The sequence below is a fragment of the Salmo salar genome, unplaced genomic scaffold (genome assembly GCF_905237065.1).
Source record: "Salmo salar unplaced genomic scaffold, Ssal_v3.1, whole genome shotgun sequence".
In the NCBI taxonomy this organism is placed as follows: Eukaryota; Metazoa; Chordata; class Actinopteri; order Salmoniformes; family Salmonidae; genus Salmo; species Salmo salar.
In genome coordinates, this window is record NW_025547103.1 from 74,016 (window position 1) to 89,826 (window position 15,811).

Sequence of the window (15,811 nt, forward strand, 5' to 3'; positions counted from 1 at the left end):
TCTCTCTGTCTGTTACTCTCTGTCTGTCTATTACTCTCTCTCTGTCTGTCTCTGTCTGTCTGTTACTCTCTCTCTGTCTGTTACTCTCTGTCTGTCTGTTACTCTCTGTCTGTCTGTTACTCTCTCTCTGTCTGTCACTCTCTCTCTGTCTGTCACTCTCTGTCTGTCTGTCACTCTGTCTGTCACTCTCGGTCGTCTGTCTGTCACTCTCGCTCTGTCTGTCACTCTCTGTCTGTCTGTCTGTCTGTCTGTCACTCTCGCTCTGTCTGTCTGTCACCCTGTCTGTCTGTCTGTCTGTCTGTCACTCTCGCTCTGTCTGTCTGTCTGTCTGTCACCCTGTCTGTCTGTCTGTCACTCTCTCTCTGTCTGTCTGTCTGTTACTCTGTCTGTCTGTCTGTCTGTCTGTCTGTCTGTCTGTCTGTTACTCTCTCTCTGTCTGTCTGTTACTCTGTCTGTTACTCTCTCTCTGTCTGTCTGTTACTCTGTCTGTCTGTCTGTCTGTCTGTCTGTCTGTCTGTCTGTCTGTCTGTCTGTCTGTCTGTCTGTCTGTCTGTCTGTTACTCTCTCTCTGTCTGTCTCTGTCTGTTACTCTCTCTCTGTCTGTCACTCTGTCACTCTGTCTGTCTGTCTGTCTGTCTGTCTGTCTGTCTGTCTGTCTGTCTGTCTGTCTGTCTGTCTGTCTGTCTGTCTGTCTGTCTGTCTGTCTGTCTGTCTGTCTGTCTGTCTGTCTGTCTGTCTGTCTGTCTGTCACTCTCTCTCTGTCTGTCACTCTCTCTCTGTCTGTCACTCTCTGTCTGTCTGTCTGTCTGTCTGTTACTCTCTCTCAGATGGTTATTTGGGGTCAAGTTTCAGGAGCTCCTTTAGCACCTTGGACTCAGTGACTGCCTGCAGGGAGAAACTTTGTTGTGGGGCAGGGGAAAAAAGAGGGAGAAGAATCTGGGATACTCACATTAGAAGGGGTGGGAGATTAGGAAATGTTGGACGGGCAAGGAAGCATGGCTGAGTCAAATAGGAGTGGTGATTAAAGAGCTCACCCATGTGCTTCTTGTCAGTAACAACCACATCATTAACTTTAAGGGACATGGGCAGCTGTGAGGAGGAGTGTTTATTCTCCAGGTCTTTAACCGTTTCCAAAACGTCTTGGGGTTAGACCCACAGAGAGAGAACTGCTCCTTAAAGTAACTAACTTTGGCCTTCCGGATAGCCTGAGTGCATTTATTTCTCATTTGCCTGAACGAGAGACAGTCAGTATAAGGGCACAAGGAGAGACCCAGATGCAGACAAGGGAGGCAGATGGTTTGTGTCTTTGATATTTATTAGTAATCCAAAACGGTAGGCAAGAGAATGGTAGTGGACAGGCAAAAGGTCCAAACCAGTTCAGAGTCCAGGAGGTACAGTGTGGCAGGCAGGCTCGAGGTCAGGGCAGGCAGAATGGTCAGGCATGCGGGTACAGAGTCCAGAAAATAGGCAAGGGTCAAAACCGGGAGGACTAGCAAAAGAGAATAGAAAAGGCAGGTGCACGGGAAAAACACTCTGGTTGACTTGGAACATAAGATAAACTGGCACAGACAGACAGAAAACAGGTTTATATACCTAGGGTATAATCGGGAAGATGGGTGACACCTGGAGGGGGTGGAGACAAGTACAAGGACAGGTGAAACAGATCAGAGTGTGACAGCCAGCCTGAGTATGCGTGTGCCGAGCCTTTCGCCAAATGCAATTCTTGAGATGGAGTAACTGCAAAATCACGGTCGAACCAGGGGCTGAACCTGTTTTTAATTCTCATTTTCTTTATGGAGGTGTGTTTGTTGACAATACCACTGAAAATATCAAAAAAGAAGGTCCAAGCGTCTTCGACAGAGGGGATCAAGCTGATTCTACACCATTTTACAAAGGCCAGTTCATGAAGGAAGGCTTGCTCATTAAAGTTTTTCAGCAAGTGTCTTTGACAAATCAGGACAGGTCGTTTCACTGAGCAGCCATTACGAACACAGGCTGTAAAACAGTGATCACTAAGGTCATTACAGAAAACACCAGGCAGATATTTATCAGGATTATTTGTGAGGATAACATCAAGAAGAGTAGCCTTTTCTGGGTGTTTGGAGTCATACCTTGTGGGATTGGTAATAATCTGAGAAAGATTTAGGGAGTCCCATTGCTTTAGGACTTGGTCAGGTGGTTTAAGCATGTCCCAGTTTAGGTCACCTAGCAGGACAAATTCAGACTTAGTGTAAGGGGCCAGGAGAGAGCTTAGGGCAGGTAGGGTACAGTGTTGATTGAGGACGATAGCACCCAGCAACAGTCAACAAAGAGCTATTTGAAAGTTTAATACTTAAAACCAGCAAATCAAATTGTTTGGGGACAGACTTGGTACAGACAACCAAGCACTGAAGGTGATCCTTGGTAAAGATTGCCACTCCCCCACCTTTGGAAGATCTGTCTTGCCCAAAAAGATTACAACCAGAAAGGTTGACATCAGTATTCAAAACACTCTTCCTTAACCACATCTCAGTAATGACCAACAGATCTGGATTGGAGCTGTGAACCCACACTTTCAATTGATCCATTTTAGGTAATAAGCTTCTAGTGTTAACGTGCAGAAAACCCAGGCTTTTACGAGAGCAGAAATCAGTGAAGAAGATATCAGAGCACAAGTCAGAATTGGGGCTAGCAACTGTAGATGGGCCAGGGTGTACATGCACATTTCCAGATAACATCAACAGTAATACAATCAAGGCACGGCATAGGACAGGGAGAGCTCTGCAGTGCTGATTTATGACATCAGATGGCAACAAGATCATATTGTACAGCAATTTCATCAGCTAACATGAATACAAAGCCAGCGAGAGGTGGTTAGAATGGGATGGGAGGCCAACAGTCTGTGTAACCAATAGAGAGTCAGAGTCCCGAGTGTGGGAACAAACAGTCTGTCCCACGGTTGGGTAAAGAAAGTTTGTAGTCAACAAAGCATGCAGGAGTCATGAGGCAAATAGCGAAATAGCAAAATGCACAATAATTTTTTTAAATGTATAACAACGGGATCACGTGACCCTTGAACGAGATGGCCGCATGAACTAAGAGCTCCGCACAAATAGTTTCCAATTCCTAATCTTACCTCCACTTCAAGTTTAAACTCCTTTAGCTTTAGTCAAAAAAGTAATGGCGGCTACAAAATGCGACATTACAGGTGACATTTTTACCCGGACTCGAGCATTAGCGACGGAAAAAGCCTCCAAGAAGCAGCTATATTCAGAAAAGGCTAGTGCCATTAGCCAGGAGCAAGAGGACCCGTTCCCGAAATACTTATTTCCCTCATTAAAATGCAAATCATTTTAAACATTTTTGACATGCGTTTTTCTGGATTTTTTGTTGTTGTTCTGTCTCTCACTGTTCAAATAAACCTACTATTAAAATTATAGACTGATCATTTCTTTGTAAGTGGGCAAACGTACAAAATCAGCAGGGGATCAAATACTTTTTTCCCCCACTGTGTGTGTGTATATATATATATATATATATATATATATATTTTTTATTTTTTTTCATTATTATAATATATTTTTTATATATAAATATTATTATTATTATCTATTTTTTCAAGTCTGTCACATCTGTGAATGTGGAATGTGTTTTGTTGGTTGATTGAAAAACAAGAAAACTTAATAAAACTTTAAATTGAAAAAAAAATATAACAACTTTTGGCTAGCCATTGTAAGTTCAGAGTCACTCGCCCCAACAGTGCCTGTGTGCTGGGGTCGAGTGAAAGCTCTGGAGAGAGGGTACCTGTACCAGACAGGGGGAGACAACATGGCAGACGGTGAACAAATCGCCAGGTGGAATCCAAGCAGCAGTTCAGCAGGCAACGGGTGTAGGTGTCACACCCACTTGGGAGAAGCTTTTATTTCTGGAGGCAGATTTATTTTCAAGGCCTCTGGGTTTGGGTGGGGTAGCCTTTCGAAGCCTTTGAACCATTTGTTTGGCTCAAAGGCTTCGACTGTCACGACTTCCGCCGAAGTCGGTTCCTCTCCTTGTTCGGGCGGCGCTCGACGGTCAACGTCGCCGGTCTTCTAGCCATCGTCGATCCACTTTTAATTTTCCATTGGTTTTGAGTGGAAGACGGCGTTCAGTACCACCTCAGGGCACTATGAGTACCTCGTCATGCCGTACGGGTTGATGAATGCTCCATCAGTTTTCCAAGCCTTTGTAGACGAGATTTTCAGGGACCTGCACGGACAGGGTGTAGTGGTGTATATTGATGACATTCTGATATACTCCGCTACACGCGCCGAGCATGTGTCCCTGGTGCACAGGGTGCTTGGACGATTGTTGGAGCATGACCTGTATGTCAAGGCTGAGAAATGCCTGTTCTTCCAGCCTGTTCTTCCAGTCTCCTTCCTAGGGTACCGCATTTCCACCTCAGGGGTGACCGAGAGTGACCGCATTTCAGCCGTGCGTAATTGGCCGACTCCCACCACGGTAAAGGAGGTGCAGCAGTTTTTAGGGTTTGCCAATTACTACCGGAGGTTTATCTGGGGTTTTGGCCAGGTGGCGGCTCCCATTACCTCATTGCTGAAGGGGGGTCCTGTACTTTTGCAGTGGTCAGCTGAGGCAGACAGGGCTTTTTGTCACCTAAGGGCTCTGTTAACCTCGGCTCCCGTGCTGGCCCATCCGGATCCTTCTTTGGCGTTCATAGTGGAAGTGGAGGCGTCCGAGGCTGGGATAGGAGCCGTGCTCTCTCAGCGCTCGGGCACACAACCGAAGCTCCGCCCCTGTGCCTTCTTCTCGAAGAAGCTCAGCCCAGCGGAGCGGAACTATGATGTGGGGGACCGGGAGTTGTTGGCTGTGGTGAAAGCCTTGAAGGCGTGGAGACATTGGCTTGAGGGGGCTAAACACCCTTTTCTCATCTGGACTGACCACCGCAACCTGGAGTACATCCGGGCAGCAAGGAGACTGAACCCTCGTCAGGCAAGGTGGGCCATGTTCTTTACCCATTTTGTGTTTACCCTGTCCTACAGACCAGGTTCCCAAAATGTGAAGGCAGACGCACTGTCCTGGCTGTATGACACAGAGGAGCGGCTCATGGATCATACTCGCATACTCCCGGCCTCCTGCCTGGTAGCGCCGGTCGTGTGGGAGCTGGACGCGGACATTGAGCAGGTGTTACGTACAGAGCCCGCTCCCCTCCAGTGTCCAGCTGGGCGTCTGTACGTCTGCTGTCCGTGACCGGCTGATCTATTGGACCCACACGTCACCCTCCTCTGGTCATCCTGGTATCGGTCGGACGGTGCGCTGTCTTAGTGGGAAGTACTGGTGGCCCACTTTGGCTAAGGATGTGAGGGTTTATGTTTCCTCCTGCTCGGTGTGCGCCCAGTGCAAGGCTCCTAGGCACCTGCCCAGAGGTAAGTTACAACCCTTACCCGTTCCACAACGGCCGTGGTCGCACCTGTCGGTGGATTTCCTGACCGATCTTCCTCCCTCACAGCGTAACACCACGATCCTGGTCGTTGGGGATCGTTTTTCTAAGTCCTGTAGTCTCCTCCCTTTGCCCGGTCTCCCTACGGCCCTACAGACTACAGGCCTTGTTTACACACGTCTTCCGGCACTACGGGGTGCCTGAGGATATAGTGTCTGATCGGGGTCCCCAGTTCACGTCGAGGGTCTGGAGGGTGTTCATGGAATGTCTGGGGGTCTCGGTCAGCAAGAGTAACGGGCAGGTGGAGAGAGTGAACCAGGATGTGGGTAGGTTTCTGAGGTCTTATTGCCAGGACCGGCCGGGGGAGTCGGCGGCGTTCGTGCCCTGGGCAGAGATGGCCCAGAACTCACTGCGCCACTCCTCCACTAACCTCTCCCCCTTTCAGTGCGTACTGGGCTACCAGCCGGTTCTGGCGCCTTGGCATCAGAGCCAGATCGAGGCTCCTGCGGTGGACGACTGGTTCAGGCGCGCACAGGAGACATGGGACGCCGCTCATGTTCACCTTCAGTTGGCCGTGCTGCGCCAGAAATCCAGCGCAGACCGTCACCGCAGTGAGGCCCCAGTGTTCGCATCGGGGGACCTGGTCTGGCACTCAACCCAAAACCTGCCCCTCCGCCTGCCCTGTCGGAAGCTGGGTCCACAGTTTGTGGGGCCATTTAAAGTCCTGAGGAGACTGAACGAGGTATGTTACAGGTTACAGCTTCCCCCCGATTACCGTATTAACCCCTCGTTCCATGCGTCTCTCCTCAGGCCGGTGGTAGCTGGTCCGCTCCAGGAGTCTGTGAGGGAGGTTCCTCCGCCCCCTCTGGACAATCGAGGGGGCCCCGGCGTATTCAGTCCGATCTATACTGCACTCCCGGCGTCGGGCAAGGGGCCTTCAGTACCTTGTGGATTGGGAGGGGTACGGTCCAGAGGAGAGATGCTGGGTTCCGGTGGAGGTCGTGTTGCACCCTTTAATGCTGTGGGAGTTCCACCATCTCTGTCCGGATCGCCCTGCGCCTCGGCCTCCGGGTCGTCCCCGAGGCCGGCGTCGGCGCGCGGCTGTCAAGGGGGGGGGGTACTGTCACGACTTCCGCCGAAGTCGGTTCCTCTCCTTGTTCGGGCGGCGCTCGACGGTCAACGTCGCCGGTCTTCTAGCCATCGTCGATCCACTTTTCATTTTCCATTGGTTTTGTCTTTGTTTCCCACACACCTGGTTTTCATTTCCCAATTACTGGTCATGTATTTAACCCTCTGTTTCCCCCATGTCTTTGTGTGTGTGTAACGGTCGTCGTACGTAGTGGACCCAGGTGCAGCGGGTTGAGTGCTCATAATGACTTTTATTTAACACAAACAAAACAAGAAAACGATCGAACGAACAGGATTGCAGGCTAAAACACACAGCTATGCAAACACAACTTCCCACAAAGGGACAGGTGAAACAGGGCTACCTAAGTATGACTCTCAATCAGCAACAACGATGTACAGCTGTTCCTGATTGAGAGCCATACCAGGCCAACACAAAGAAATACACAACATAGAAAACCATACAAATACAAAACAAGAACATTACCCAAAAACCCCGGAACACATAAATCAAACACCCCTCTTACATAAATACACACCCATTAAACCCCAAACCACATAAAATAAATACCCCCTGCCACGTCCTGACCAAACTACAACAACCAATAACCCTTTATACTGGTCAGGACGTGACAGTGTGATTGTTTATTGTTAAGCTCGGTACGTTTCCGGCTGGTTTTCTCCGAGTGCTGTTATCACCCGTGTTTTGTGACAACCGTTATTGTTCGCACATTTGTATTGTTACCTTGTGCTATTAGCTTAAGTAAAGTGCGTTGTTCACTCATCTCTGCTCTCCTGCGCCTGACTTCATGCACCAGCTACACCCACCACCTGACATCGACACCTCTCGCTTCACATGTCACTGCTAATTGAAGTTGTATCTCTTTGTCCTAGCAAGCTTGGTAGCTTTCAGTCCTTATAAAGTAAAATATATCATTGTAATGTATTTGTCTTCTTGGCTTTTGAAAGTAAAAAATAGCTTCAGACTAAGAATTACTCACTCAGTTCCAGGTTGGATAGTGTTTTCAGGTTTCTGTTTGTTTCCCAGAGTATTTGCTGTATAGTTTGGGAATAATAATCCTTGGGTGTAGGAAGCATTCCAGGTCATTCCGTCCAAAATCAGGTTGTAGGGTTGGGGTTTTGATTTGCAGTGAAGGTTATGTTGTTTAGGGTAGGATCCTGTGTATGTCCCTGCCAAAAAATCTAACTTTGCCTAACTCTAAATCTATCTATATTTTAAAAACATGCTGAAAAACGTGGGAGCTCATCTGCTCATAACCTCTCTCTCGCTCTCTCTCTGTGTGTGCTCCATAAAATAATCTAAAATGCCTTTAGCATTGAGGATGTACTTAACAACTGCAGTAAAGTCTGTTACTTTCATAAAATGTTTCTGCCTAACATGATTGATCTGAGCTGCTCACTGAACTGGTGTTAAAGAGTCTAGTTGTCTGGTTTCTCTGACACATCTCACACAGTGTGCAGCGCTGTTAGAAACACTGCCAGTTACAGACGCACGGGCTAAAACCACAGTACTGGTGTTTCTCAGCCACACACACACACACAGCCGAATATATTGATAAAAGTCACCTTGTCCGAGAGAGATTTACATGGTTATCAAAATGTCACGCCTGGGTAAGCCTCCACGAAACACAGCCCTTATGTTAAGTGTTTCTAAAATTTCCTATGAGAAAAATGAATGGAGGAAAAATGATTGGAACCATTTCCCTGTTTGACAGCTAGGTTTTATGGGTATTATGACACCTCCACTGTGGGGCTCTATTGGTTCCTTAATGATGCTTGGTCATCTGTGATCATTAACTCTGAGGGAGGTGAACCAGAAGAGAGAGAGTTTTTGATAAACACAATGTCACTTTGAGAGTTATATTACTGTTGTCTGGGCCTGGCTGACACACACACACACACACACACACACACACACGTTGCTCTGGAACCGCTCACTCGCTATCACAACTGTGTTTTATTAACATATTAGTCCTGGGTTGGACCTGACAGTTGTTTTGCTACGACATATACAAGACACCATCTGATGTTCTTCATGTTTAATGAACCAGTAAATTGGAAAATGAATTGTTATGTCCCCTTTTCAAAAGAAAAACACTATATTATTGTAGATTTTTACTCCTGTAATAAAACATCAAACATATGCATGTATAAAAAAATGAAGTATTGTTAAAGCTAGGCATCGATCTAGTATCTCAGGGAAATGAGCTGATTGCTGTAGCATCCAGACGAGTTCTTTGTGTAAATCCAGGCATAAAAAAAAATGATGAAGGTTTAGAAACGCGTAATTTTATGAGATTTGACAGATTGATAAATCTAGTCTACGATCCTAGTCAGTTGTTCGGTTTCACAGAGAGTGTTTTGTTTATCATATACTGTCTATAATATATTTAAATGCATATAAATGATTGTGATGTGTAAAGTTGACTTTAATAACTTATTTGAATAGTTGTAAATAAATCACATCAACTAAATCACATCAATATCTGAGTATCCCGTGAGATATCTAAATGATGTTGTTAACCTCTCAGCGGTGCTCCATGGACGTAAAGCAAACCAACAAGCTCAAGATGTTTTTTTTTGTCCTCTCCCACAGAGAGTAAGAGAGAGAGTTGAGACATAGGTCTGAAGACTGAGGCTGGGGTTGGGGCTGGGGCAGAGGTTGGGGCTGAGGATGGGGTGTAGCGTGCAAAGCGCAGGAGAGTAGATTGTTTTCTCAGTCCCGGGGGAGCATGCCTAATCTGCCTCCCATATGTGGCGTGGCATGAAGCTGTAATGTAATGGCCACCCAGAGAAGAGACAGGAGGGCCTGCCTGGATACATCCAGTACATCCAGAGACCAACCTAACCGCAGACTGATTAACCACTAAGACCTCCTTCCTGTTAGATTAATGAAAATGAATACTAAGAAGAGGAGAGGAACGCTTGACTGGGATTGGCTATTAGTAGGTATGAGACCATAGCGACCTATCTGTCCTGACTGGGACTCTCTGATAGGTCCACTGTGATGGTCCTCATCATGTGATTATTACATCATTATATATATTTAGATACTGTGGTAGTCTCTTATATCAGTACTGTGATTGATAGGTATATATTGTGGGTATTGATATATTTGACAGTCTTCTGTAGTATTTAGATATTTGTCCTGTGATTGTTAGGTTTATAGGTACAGTATGTCCTCTGTGATTGTTGCTCAACGGGTATATACAGTCCCTAGGGAAAGTCTACACACCATAAATCCCTTTTTAGATTTCATTTTAAGGCAGCAAAATGTGAAAACTGTGCAAGGAGTGTGTAGACTTTCACTCGGCACTGTATACTATATACAGTATCTCACAAAAGTGAGTACACCCCTAAGTGAAAATATCCAAATTGGGCCCAAAGTGTCAATATTTTGTGTGGCCACCATCATTTTCCAGCACTGCCTTAACCCTATTGGGCATGGAGTTCACCAGAGCTTCACAGGTTGCCACTGGAGTCCTCTTCCACTCCTCCATGACGACATCACGGAGCTGGTGGATGTTAGAGACCTTGCACTCCTCCACCTTCCGTTTGAGGATGCCCCACAGATGCTCAATAGGGTTTAGGTCTGGAGACATGCTTGGCCAGTCCATCACCTTTACCCTCAGCTTCTTTAGCAAGGCAGTGGTCGTCTTGGAGGGGTGTTTGGGGTCGTTTATCATGTTGGAATACTGCCCTGCAGCCCAGTCTCCGAAGGGAGGGGATCATGCTCTGCTTCAGTATGTCACAGTACATGTTGGCATTCATGGTTCCCTCAATGAACTGTAGCTCCCCAGTGCCGGCAGCACTCATGCAGCCCCAGACCATGACACTCCCACCACCATGCTTGACTGTAGGCAAGACACACTTGTCTTTGTACTCCTCACCTGATTGCCGCCACACACGCTTGACACCATCTGAACCAAATAAGATTATCTTGGTCTCATCAGACCACAGTTTCTCTTCAGCAAACTGTTTGCGGGCTTTCTTGTGCATCATCTTTAGAAGAGGCTTCCTTCTGGGACGACAGCCATGCAGACCAATTTGATGCAGTGTGCGGCGTATGGTCTGAGCACTGACCCTCCACCCCTTCAACCTCTGCAGCAATGCTGGCAGCACTCATACGCCTATTTCCCAAAGTCAACCTCTGGATATGACGCTGAGCACGTGCACTCAACTTCTTTGGTCGACCATGGCGAGGCCTGTTCTGAGTGGAACCTGTCCTGTTAAACCGCTGTATGGTCTTGGCCACCGTGCTGCAGCTCAGTTTCAGGGTCTTGGCAATCTTCTTACAGCCCAGGCCATCTTTATGTAGAGCAACAATTCTTTTTTTCAGATCCTCAGAGAGTTCTTTGCCATGAGGTGCCATGTTGAACTTCCAGTGACCAGTCAGTATGAGGGAGTGTGAGAGCGATGACACCAAATTTAACACACCTGCTCCCCATTCACACCTGAGACCTTGTAACACTAACGAGTCACATGACACCGGGGAGGGAAAATGGCTAATTGGGCCCAATTTGGATATTTTCACTTAGGGGTGTATGCACTTTTGTTGCCAGCAGTTTAGACATTAATGGCTGTGTGTTGAGTTAGGGGACAGCAAATTTACACGGTTATACAAGCTGTACACTCACTATTTTACATTGTAGTAAAGTGTCATTTCTTCAGTGTTGTCACATGAAAAGATATACTCAAATATTTACAGAAATGTGAGGGGTGTACTCACTTTTGTGAGATACTGTGTGTGTGTGTGTGTATATATATATATATATATATATATATATATATCTGCCCTCTGTCTCCTGTAGGTATCCTGGAGGTCCGTACGGTGTCTGAGGGAGGAGTGTTAGCTATCAAAGGAGTGAAGAGTCAGTACTATATCTCCATGAACAGGACTGGCCTGCTGCAAGGCAAGGTAATTAACTAAACTACCTTCTCTCTGCTGGACAGGGTTGCAATGTACTGTACAGTGCATTGTGTTTTAGGTTATTGTCCTGCTGAAAGATTAATTAATCTCCCAGTGTCTGGTGGAAAGCAGACTGAGTCAGGTTTTCTTTTAGGATTTTGCCCATTCTTAGCTCCATTCCATTTCTTTTTTATCTTGAAAAACTCCCCAGCCCTTAACAATTACAAGCATACCCATAACATGATGCATATATAAATAGGAGAAACATAAGCAAGCAAAAAAAAGCATAAAATGTTTATAACCCTCCTCACGCCTAATATCGTCCCATTTTGTGTCCTTATTTACAGAAAATCTACAATGAGAACTGCAACTTCAAGGAGATTTTCCTAGAAAACTACTTCAACGCTTACTCGTCTGTTAAGTGGAGTACAAACGGCAAAGAGATGTTCATTGCTCTGTCTCAAAAGGGAAGACCGCTGAGAGGGAAGAAGACCAGGAGGGAACACGTCGCCTCCCACTTCATTCCCATGAAATGCAGAGAGGAGGAGAGGACTGGCGTCTGAGAGAAGGAGACTGAAAAAGGAAGAGGTGACTGGAGCCTGAGAGGAGGAGAGGACTGAAAGAGGAGAGGAGGAGAGGACTGAAAGAGGAGAGGAGGAGAGGACTGAAAGAGGAAATGACTGAAAGAGGAGAGGATAGAAAAAGGAGGAGAGGACTGAAAGAGGAGAGGAGGAGATGACTGAAAGAGGAGGAGAGGAGAATAGGACTGAATGAGGAGGAGAGCAGGAGAGGACAGAAAGAGGAGGTAAGAAGGATAGAAGAGAGGACTGAGAGAGCAGAGAGGACAGAAGGAGGAGGAAAGAAGGATAGAAGAGAGGACAGAGAGCAGAAAAGACTGAGAACAGAAAGGACTGAAGCTGTGACGTCTGGATGAAGAGACCCATGTTGGGATTCTTGGACGTTGTGATGGCTGAGCTGCAGATCTTTGTTGTATAATTTAATATAATCTAACTCCAGTCAGTACAGTATACCACTTCAGTCACGCCATATTAGCTGTGAAACACAGAAAATACAACTACTCATCATTATCAACAACACCACTCTCCTGGCTGGTACAATGTAAATAAGTTCTGTAGTTACTTATCCTTTCATGTGCCAAGGTTTTTAGTGTAAAACTGATGCACGGTCCTCCTCAGGAGTGCAAATGTTAAAGGTCCAATGCAGCTGTTCTGAGTAACAATTAAGTACCTTACTGTGATTGATTTCAATAAAAATTGTGAAAAAGAAACATTTGCTTCTTAGCAAAGAGCAATTTCTCAAGCAAGAATTTAGCTAGGACAGTATGTGAGTGGTCTGTGTGGGGAGGGGAAAACTGAAAACTAGCTGCTATTGGCAGAGAGATTTGAAACTCTCTTTCTTATTGGCGATGTCAACAGGCAGGCCAAAACTCCATGCCACCAAAACAGGCTGAACTGTCATGCAGTCTTCTCAAACAGCTCTTACACTAATAGGGAATTATCATGATTTTCAAAAGTTCACAGTATTATTCCAACCTCTCTGTGTGTGTAAATATATATAAAAAAAACAGGTAGTGGTCAATAATACTAACAATATCGTTGATATGGATGAAGTCAAGCACTCTGTTTCAGCATACATAATGGTTGTTTTGGGATAAACGCAATACAGGGAAAGGAATTAGAAAAGGGATGTTTGAGAACATTTATAATAAAACTGTTCCTACTGACTGAATTCTCCAGGCAATGTCAAAACATAATGTCAAAACATAATGTCAAAACATAATGTCAAAACATAATGTCAAAGTAAGCTGATCAGTCACTTACTTTACTCAAGTATTATTATTGATAATAGTTTTACTATTATACTAGTTTTAGTTCCCTTATTATAATGGGTAATAGTGTAATGAATATAGGAGAAGTAATAAAATACAGTTGGTATTTACCTGGAATTTGCAAAAAAAACCAGCTTGTTATCATTTGTATTATTATGGGTGGTTAGAGCCCTGAATGCTGATTGTCTGAGAAACGTAGTATATCAGACCGTATACCACCGGTATGACAAAACATGTATTTTACTGCTCTAATTCCAATGGTAACCAGTTTATAATAACAATAAGGCACCTCAGGGGTTTGTGGTATATGGCCAATATAGTTCGGCTGAGGGCTGTATCCAGGCACTCCAATATAGTTCGACTGAGGGCTGTATCCAGGCACTCCACGTTGTGTCGTGCTTAACAGCCCTTATCCGTGGCCATATACACCACACTCCCCTCGGGCCTTATTGATTCATTATAGACTACTTAATCAATCAAGAAAATTGGAAATGATGTGATATCAAATAGCACCTATTGTAGTGCTCCATGTTTCATTTCATCCCAAACATTCTAAGAGCTAGTTACTGAGTAATAATTCTTTGTTTCCATGTTATGTTTAAGAGCTAGTAACTGAGTAATAATGATTTGTTTCCATGTTATGTTTAAGAGCTAGTAACTGAGTAATAATTATTTGTTTCCAGGTTATGTTTAAGAGCTAGTAACTGAGTAATAATTATTTGTTTCCATGTTATGTTTAAGAGCTAGTAACTGAGTAATGATAATTTGTTTCCATGTAATGTAAGTAAATAGCAGGTAGAAAGCAGACTGTAAAATAAAGTGTAACTAAACGTAGTATAATAAGAAAACAATACAATATACATATTAACAGGTATGAACTGTCAGCAGAGAACAACCAAAGCAAAAACTCAGTTGGCTTGAGGTTGGATCAATGTAAAGACAGACAGCAAGCTGGACTTGTCTTTTCACTGTACAAGTGTTCAAAGCATACTATATATATATATACACACACACAGTATATTGATAAATATATATGTACGAACTAAAATACATATGTAATTAGATGTGACAGCTGCTCATTGACTCCCAATTAATTTACTAAGGTTTGATAATGACTGTGTACCAAATGGCACTGTATTTCCTACATATATAAAATAATGTACTTTGTGGGATAAATAAAGTATTTTTAATGTAATAAAAAGTAGTGCACTATGTAGGGAATAGGGTACCATGTGGGACGCAAATTTAACAATGCAAGAATGTAACGCTGCTGATGCTGATGAAGTTAGGAATGATATCTGGATTAAAGTACAGAGAGACCAGAACACACAGCGTGTTAAATGTGTATGTTATACTGTATGCCTTGATCTTCCTCCACTATAATTAATGATTATATCAATTGTTAGCGTTGATCTCTGTTATGCACCTGACGTGTTAAATGGTATTTTTTTTTTTACTTTGAGATGAGTGTTATATCCCAACTAGCACCCTGTTCTATATATATGGGCCCTGGTTAAAAGTAGTGCACTACTCAGACAATAGGGTGCCATTTGGGACATATACAGGCTTTTTTTCTGTTGAGACATTCCATGTTGTGCCAGATACCATAATGCTTTACTAAGGTATTGTTGGTCTCACTAAGGAATTGAAGTTAACTGCAGCAGCATACCAGAGGCTTCATTTAACCACTTCATTCCTTTAATCTCTTCTGTTTTGGGATGTTCCTGAAGCACATCACACATACCGTACTCGTCATCTCACTACCTACAGGAAGACCTTTTAAATAATGTTTTAACAACCTTTAAGACATTCACTCTGTCTGCATAGTTACAACTAAACTGCAAAATCTCCATACTGGCCTATAACGTTTGTGTTATTATCCATTGTTGTAAGTTATTATTTGTGTTATTTATATAAAAACCAAAGATGAGTTATTATGGGTTGTTTGGAGTGTAAATTATTTATTTTTTAAGATGTTTTGCTGCGGCATCTTTGGGGACATAAACCATGCCCTCATTCTGCCACTACCCATAATCCTCGCTGGCCAGGAGTGTGAGCAGAGGGTTCGGTTTGAACCAGAGAAACAACAACCTATCACCTGCCAACAACACATTCGAGGAACAGCAAAATACAAGACATTCAGAGAATATCTGAACGGCAAAATACAAGACATTCTAGGAATAACTCGGCAGGAATATCAAAAGGCTCCGCTGTGCTGCTGTCATATGGATAATAAACCAGCAAATATCTGACAACTTAAGTGTTATATTATTTTAAACACAGACACTGATATACAGAATGGCATAGGGTTCCACCATCATACTGTGTTCTATAACCACGATGCTAATGACACTGTTAAAATCCGGCATATGGTTCTCGGTAAAGATGGAACAGATCATGACGAGAGGTGGGGAGTGTGTTATGTACCGCCAGTGAAATTGATTTGCAAAGTTGGATCAAAATTGGTGTCATATTGCCTTAGATGTGATGGTAG

The 15,811-nt window shown here is 44.4% G+C and overlaps 1 protein-coding gene across 1 annotated transcript in view; it reads left to right on the forward strand.

Annotated features, from left to right (window-relative positions):
- LOC123731717 (fibroblast growth factor 7) overlaps positions 1 to 15,254 on the forward strand; it is a 39,830-nt gene extending 24,576 nt beyond the window's left edge. The window contains exons 3-4 of the mRNA XM_045711121.1: positions 11,371 to 11,477; positions 11,816 to 15,254. Of these exons, the coding sequence (XP_045567077.1) occupies positions 11,371 to 11,477; positions 11,816 to 12,031 (323 nt within the window). The 3' untranslated portion in view covers positions 12,032 to 15,254. The remainder of the gene's footprint in view (positions 1 to 11,370; positions 11,478 to 11,815) is intronic.
- The last annotated feature ends 557 nt before the right edge of the window (positions 15,255 to 15,811 follow it).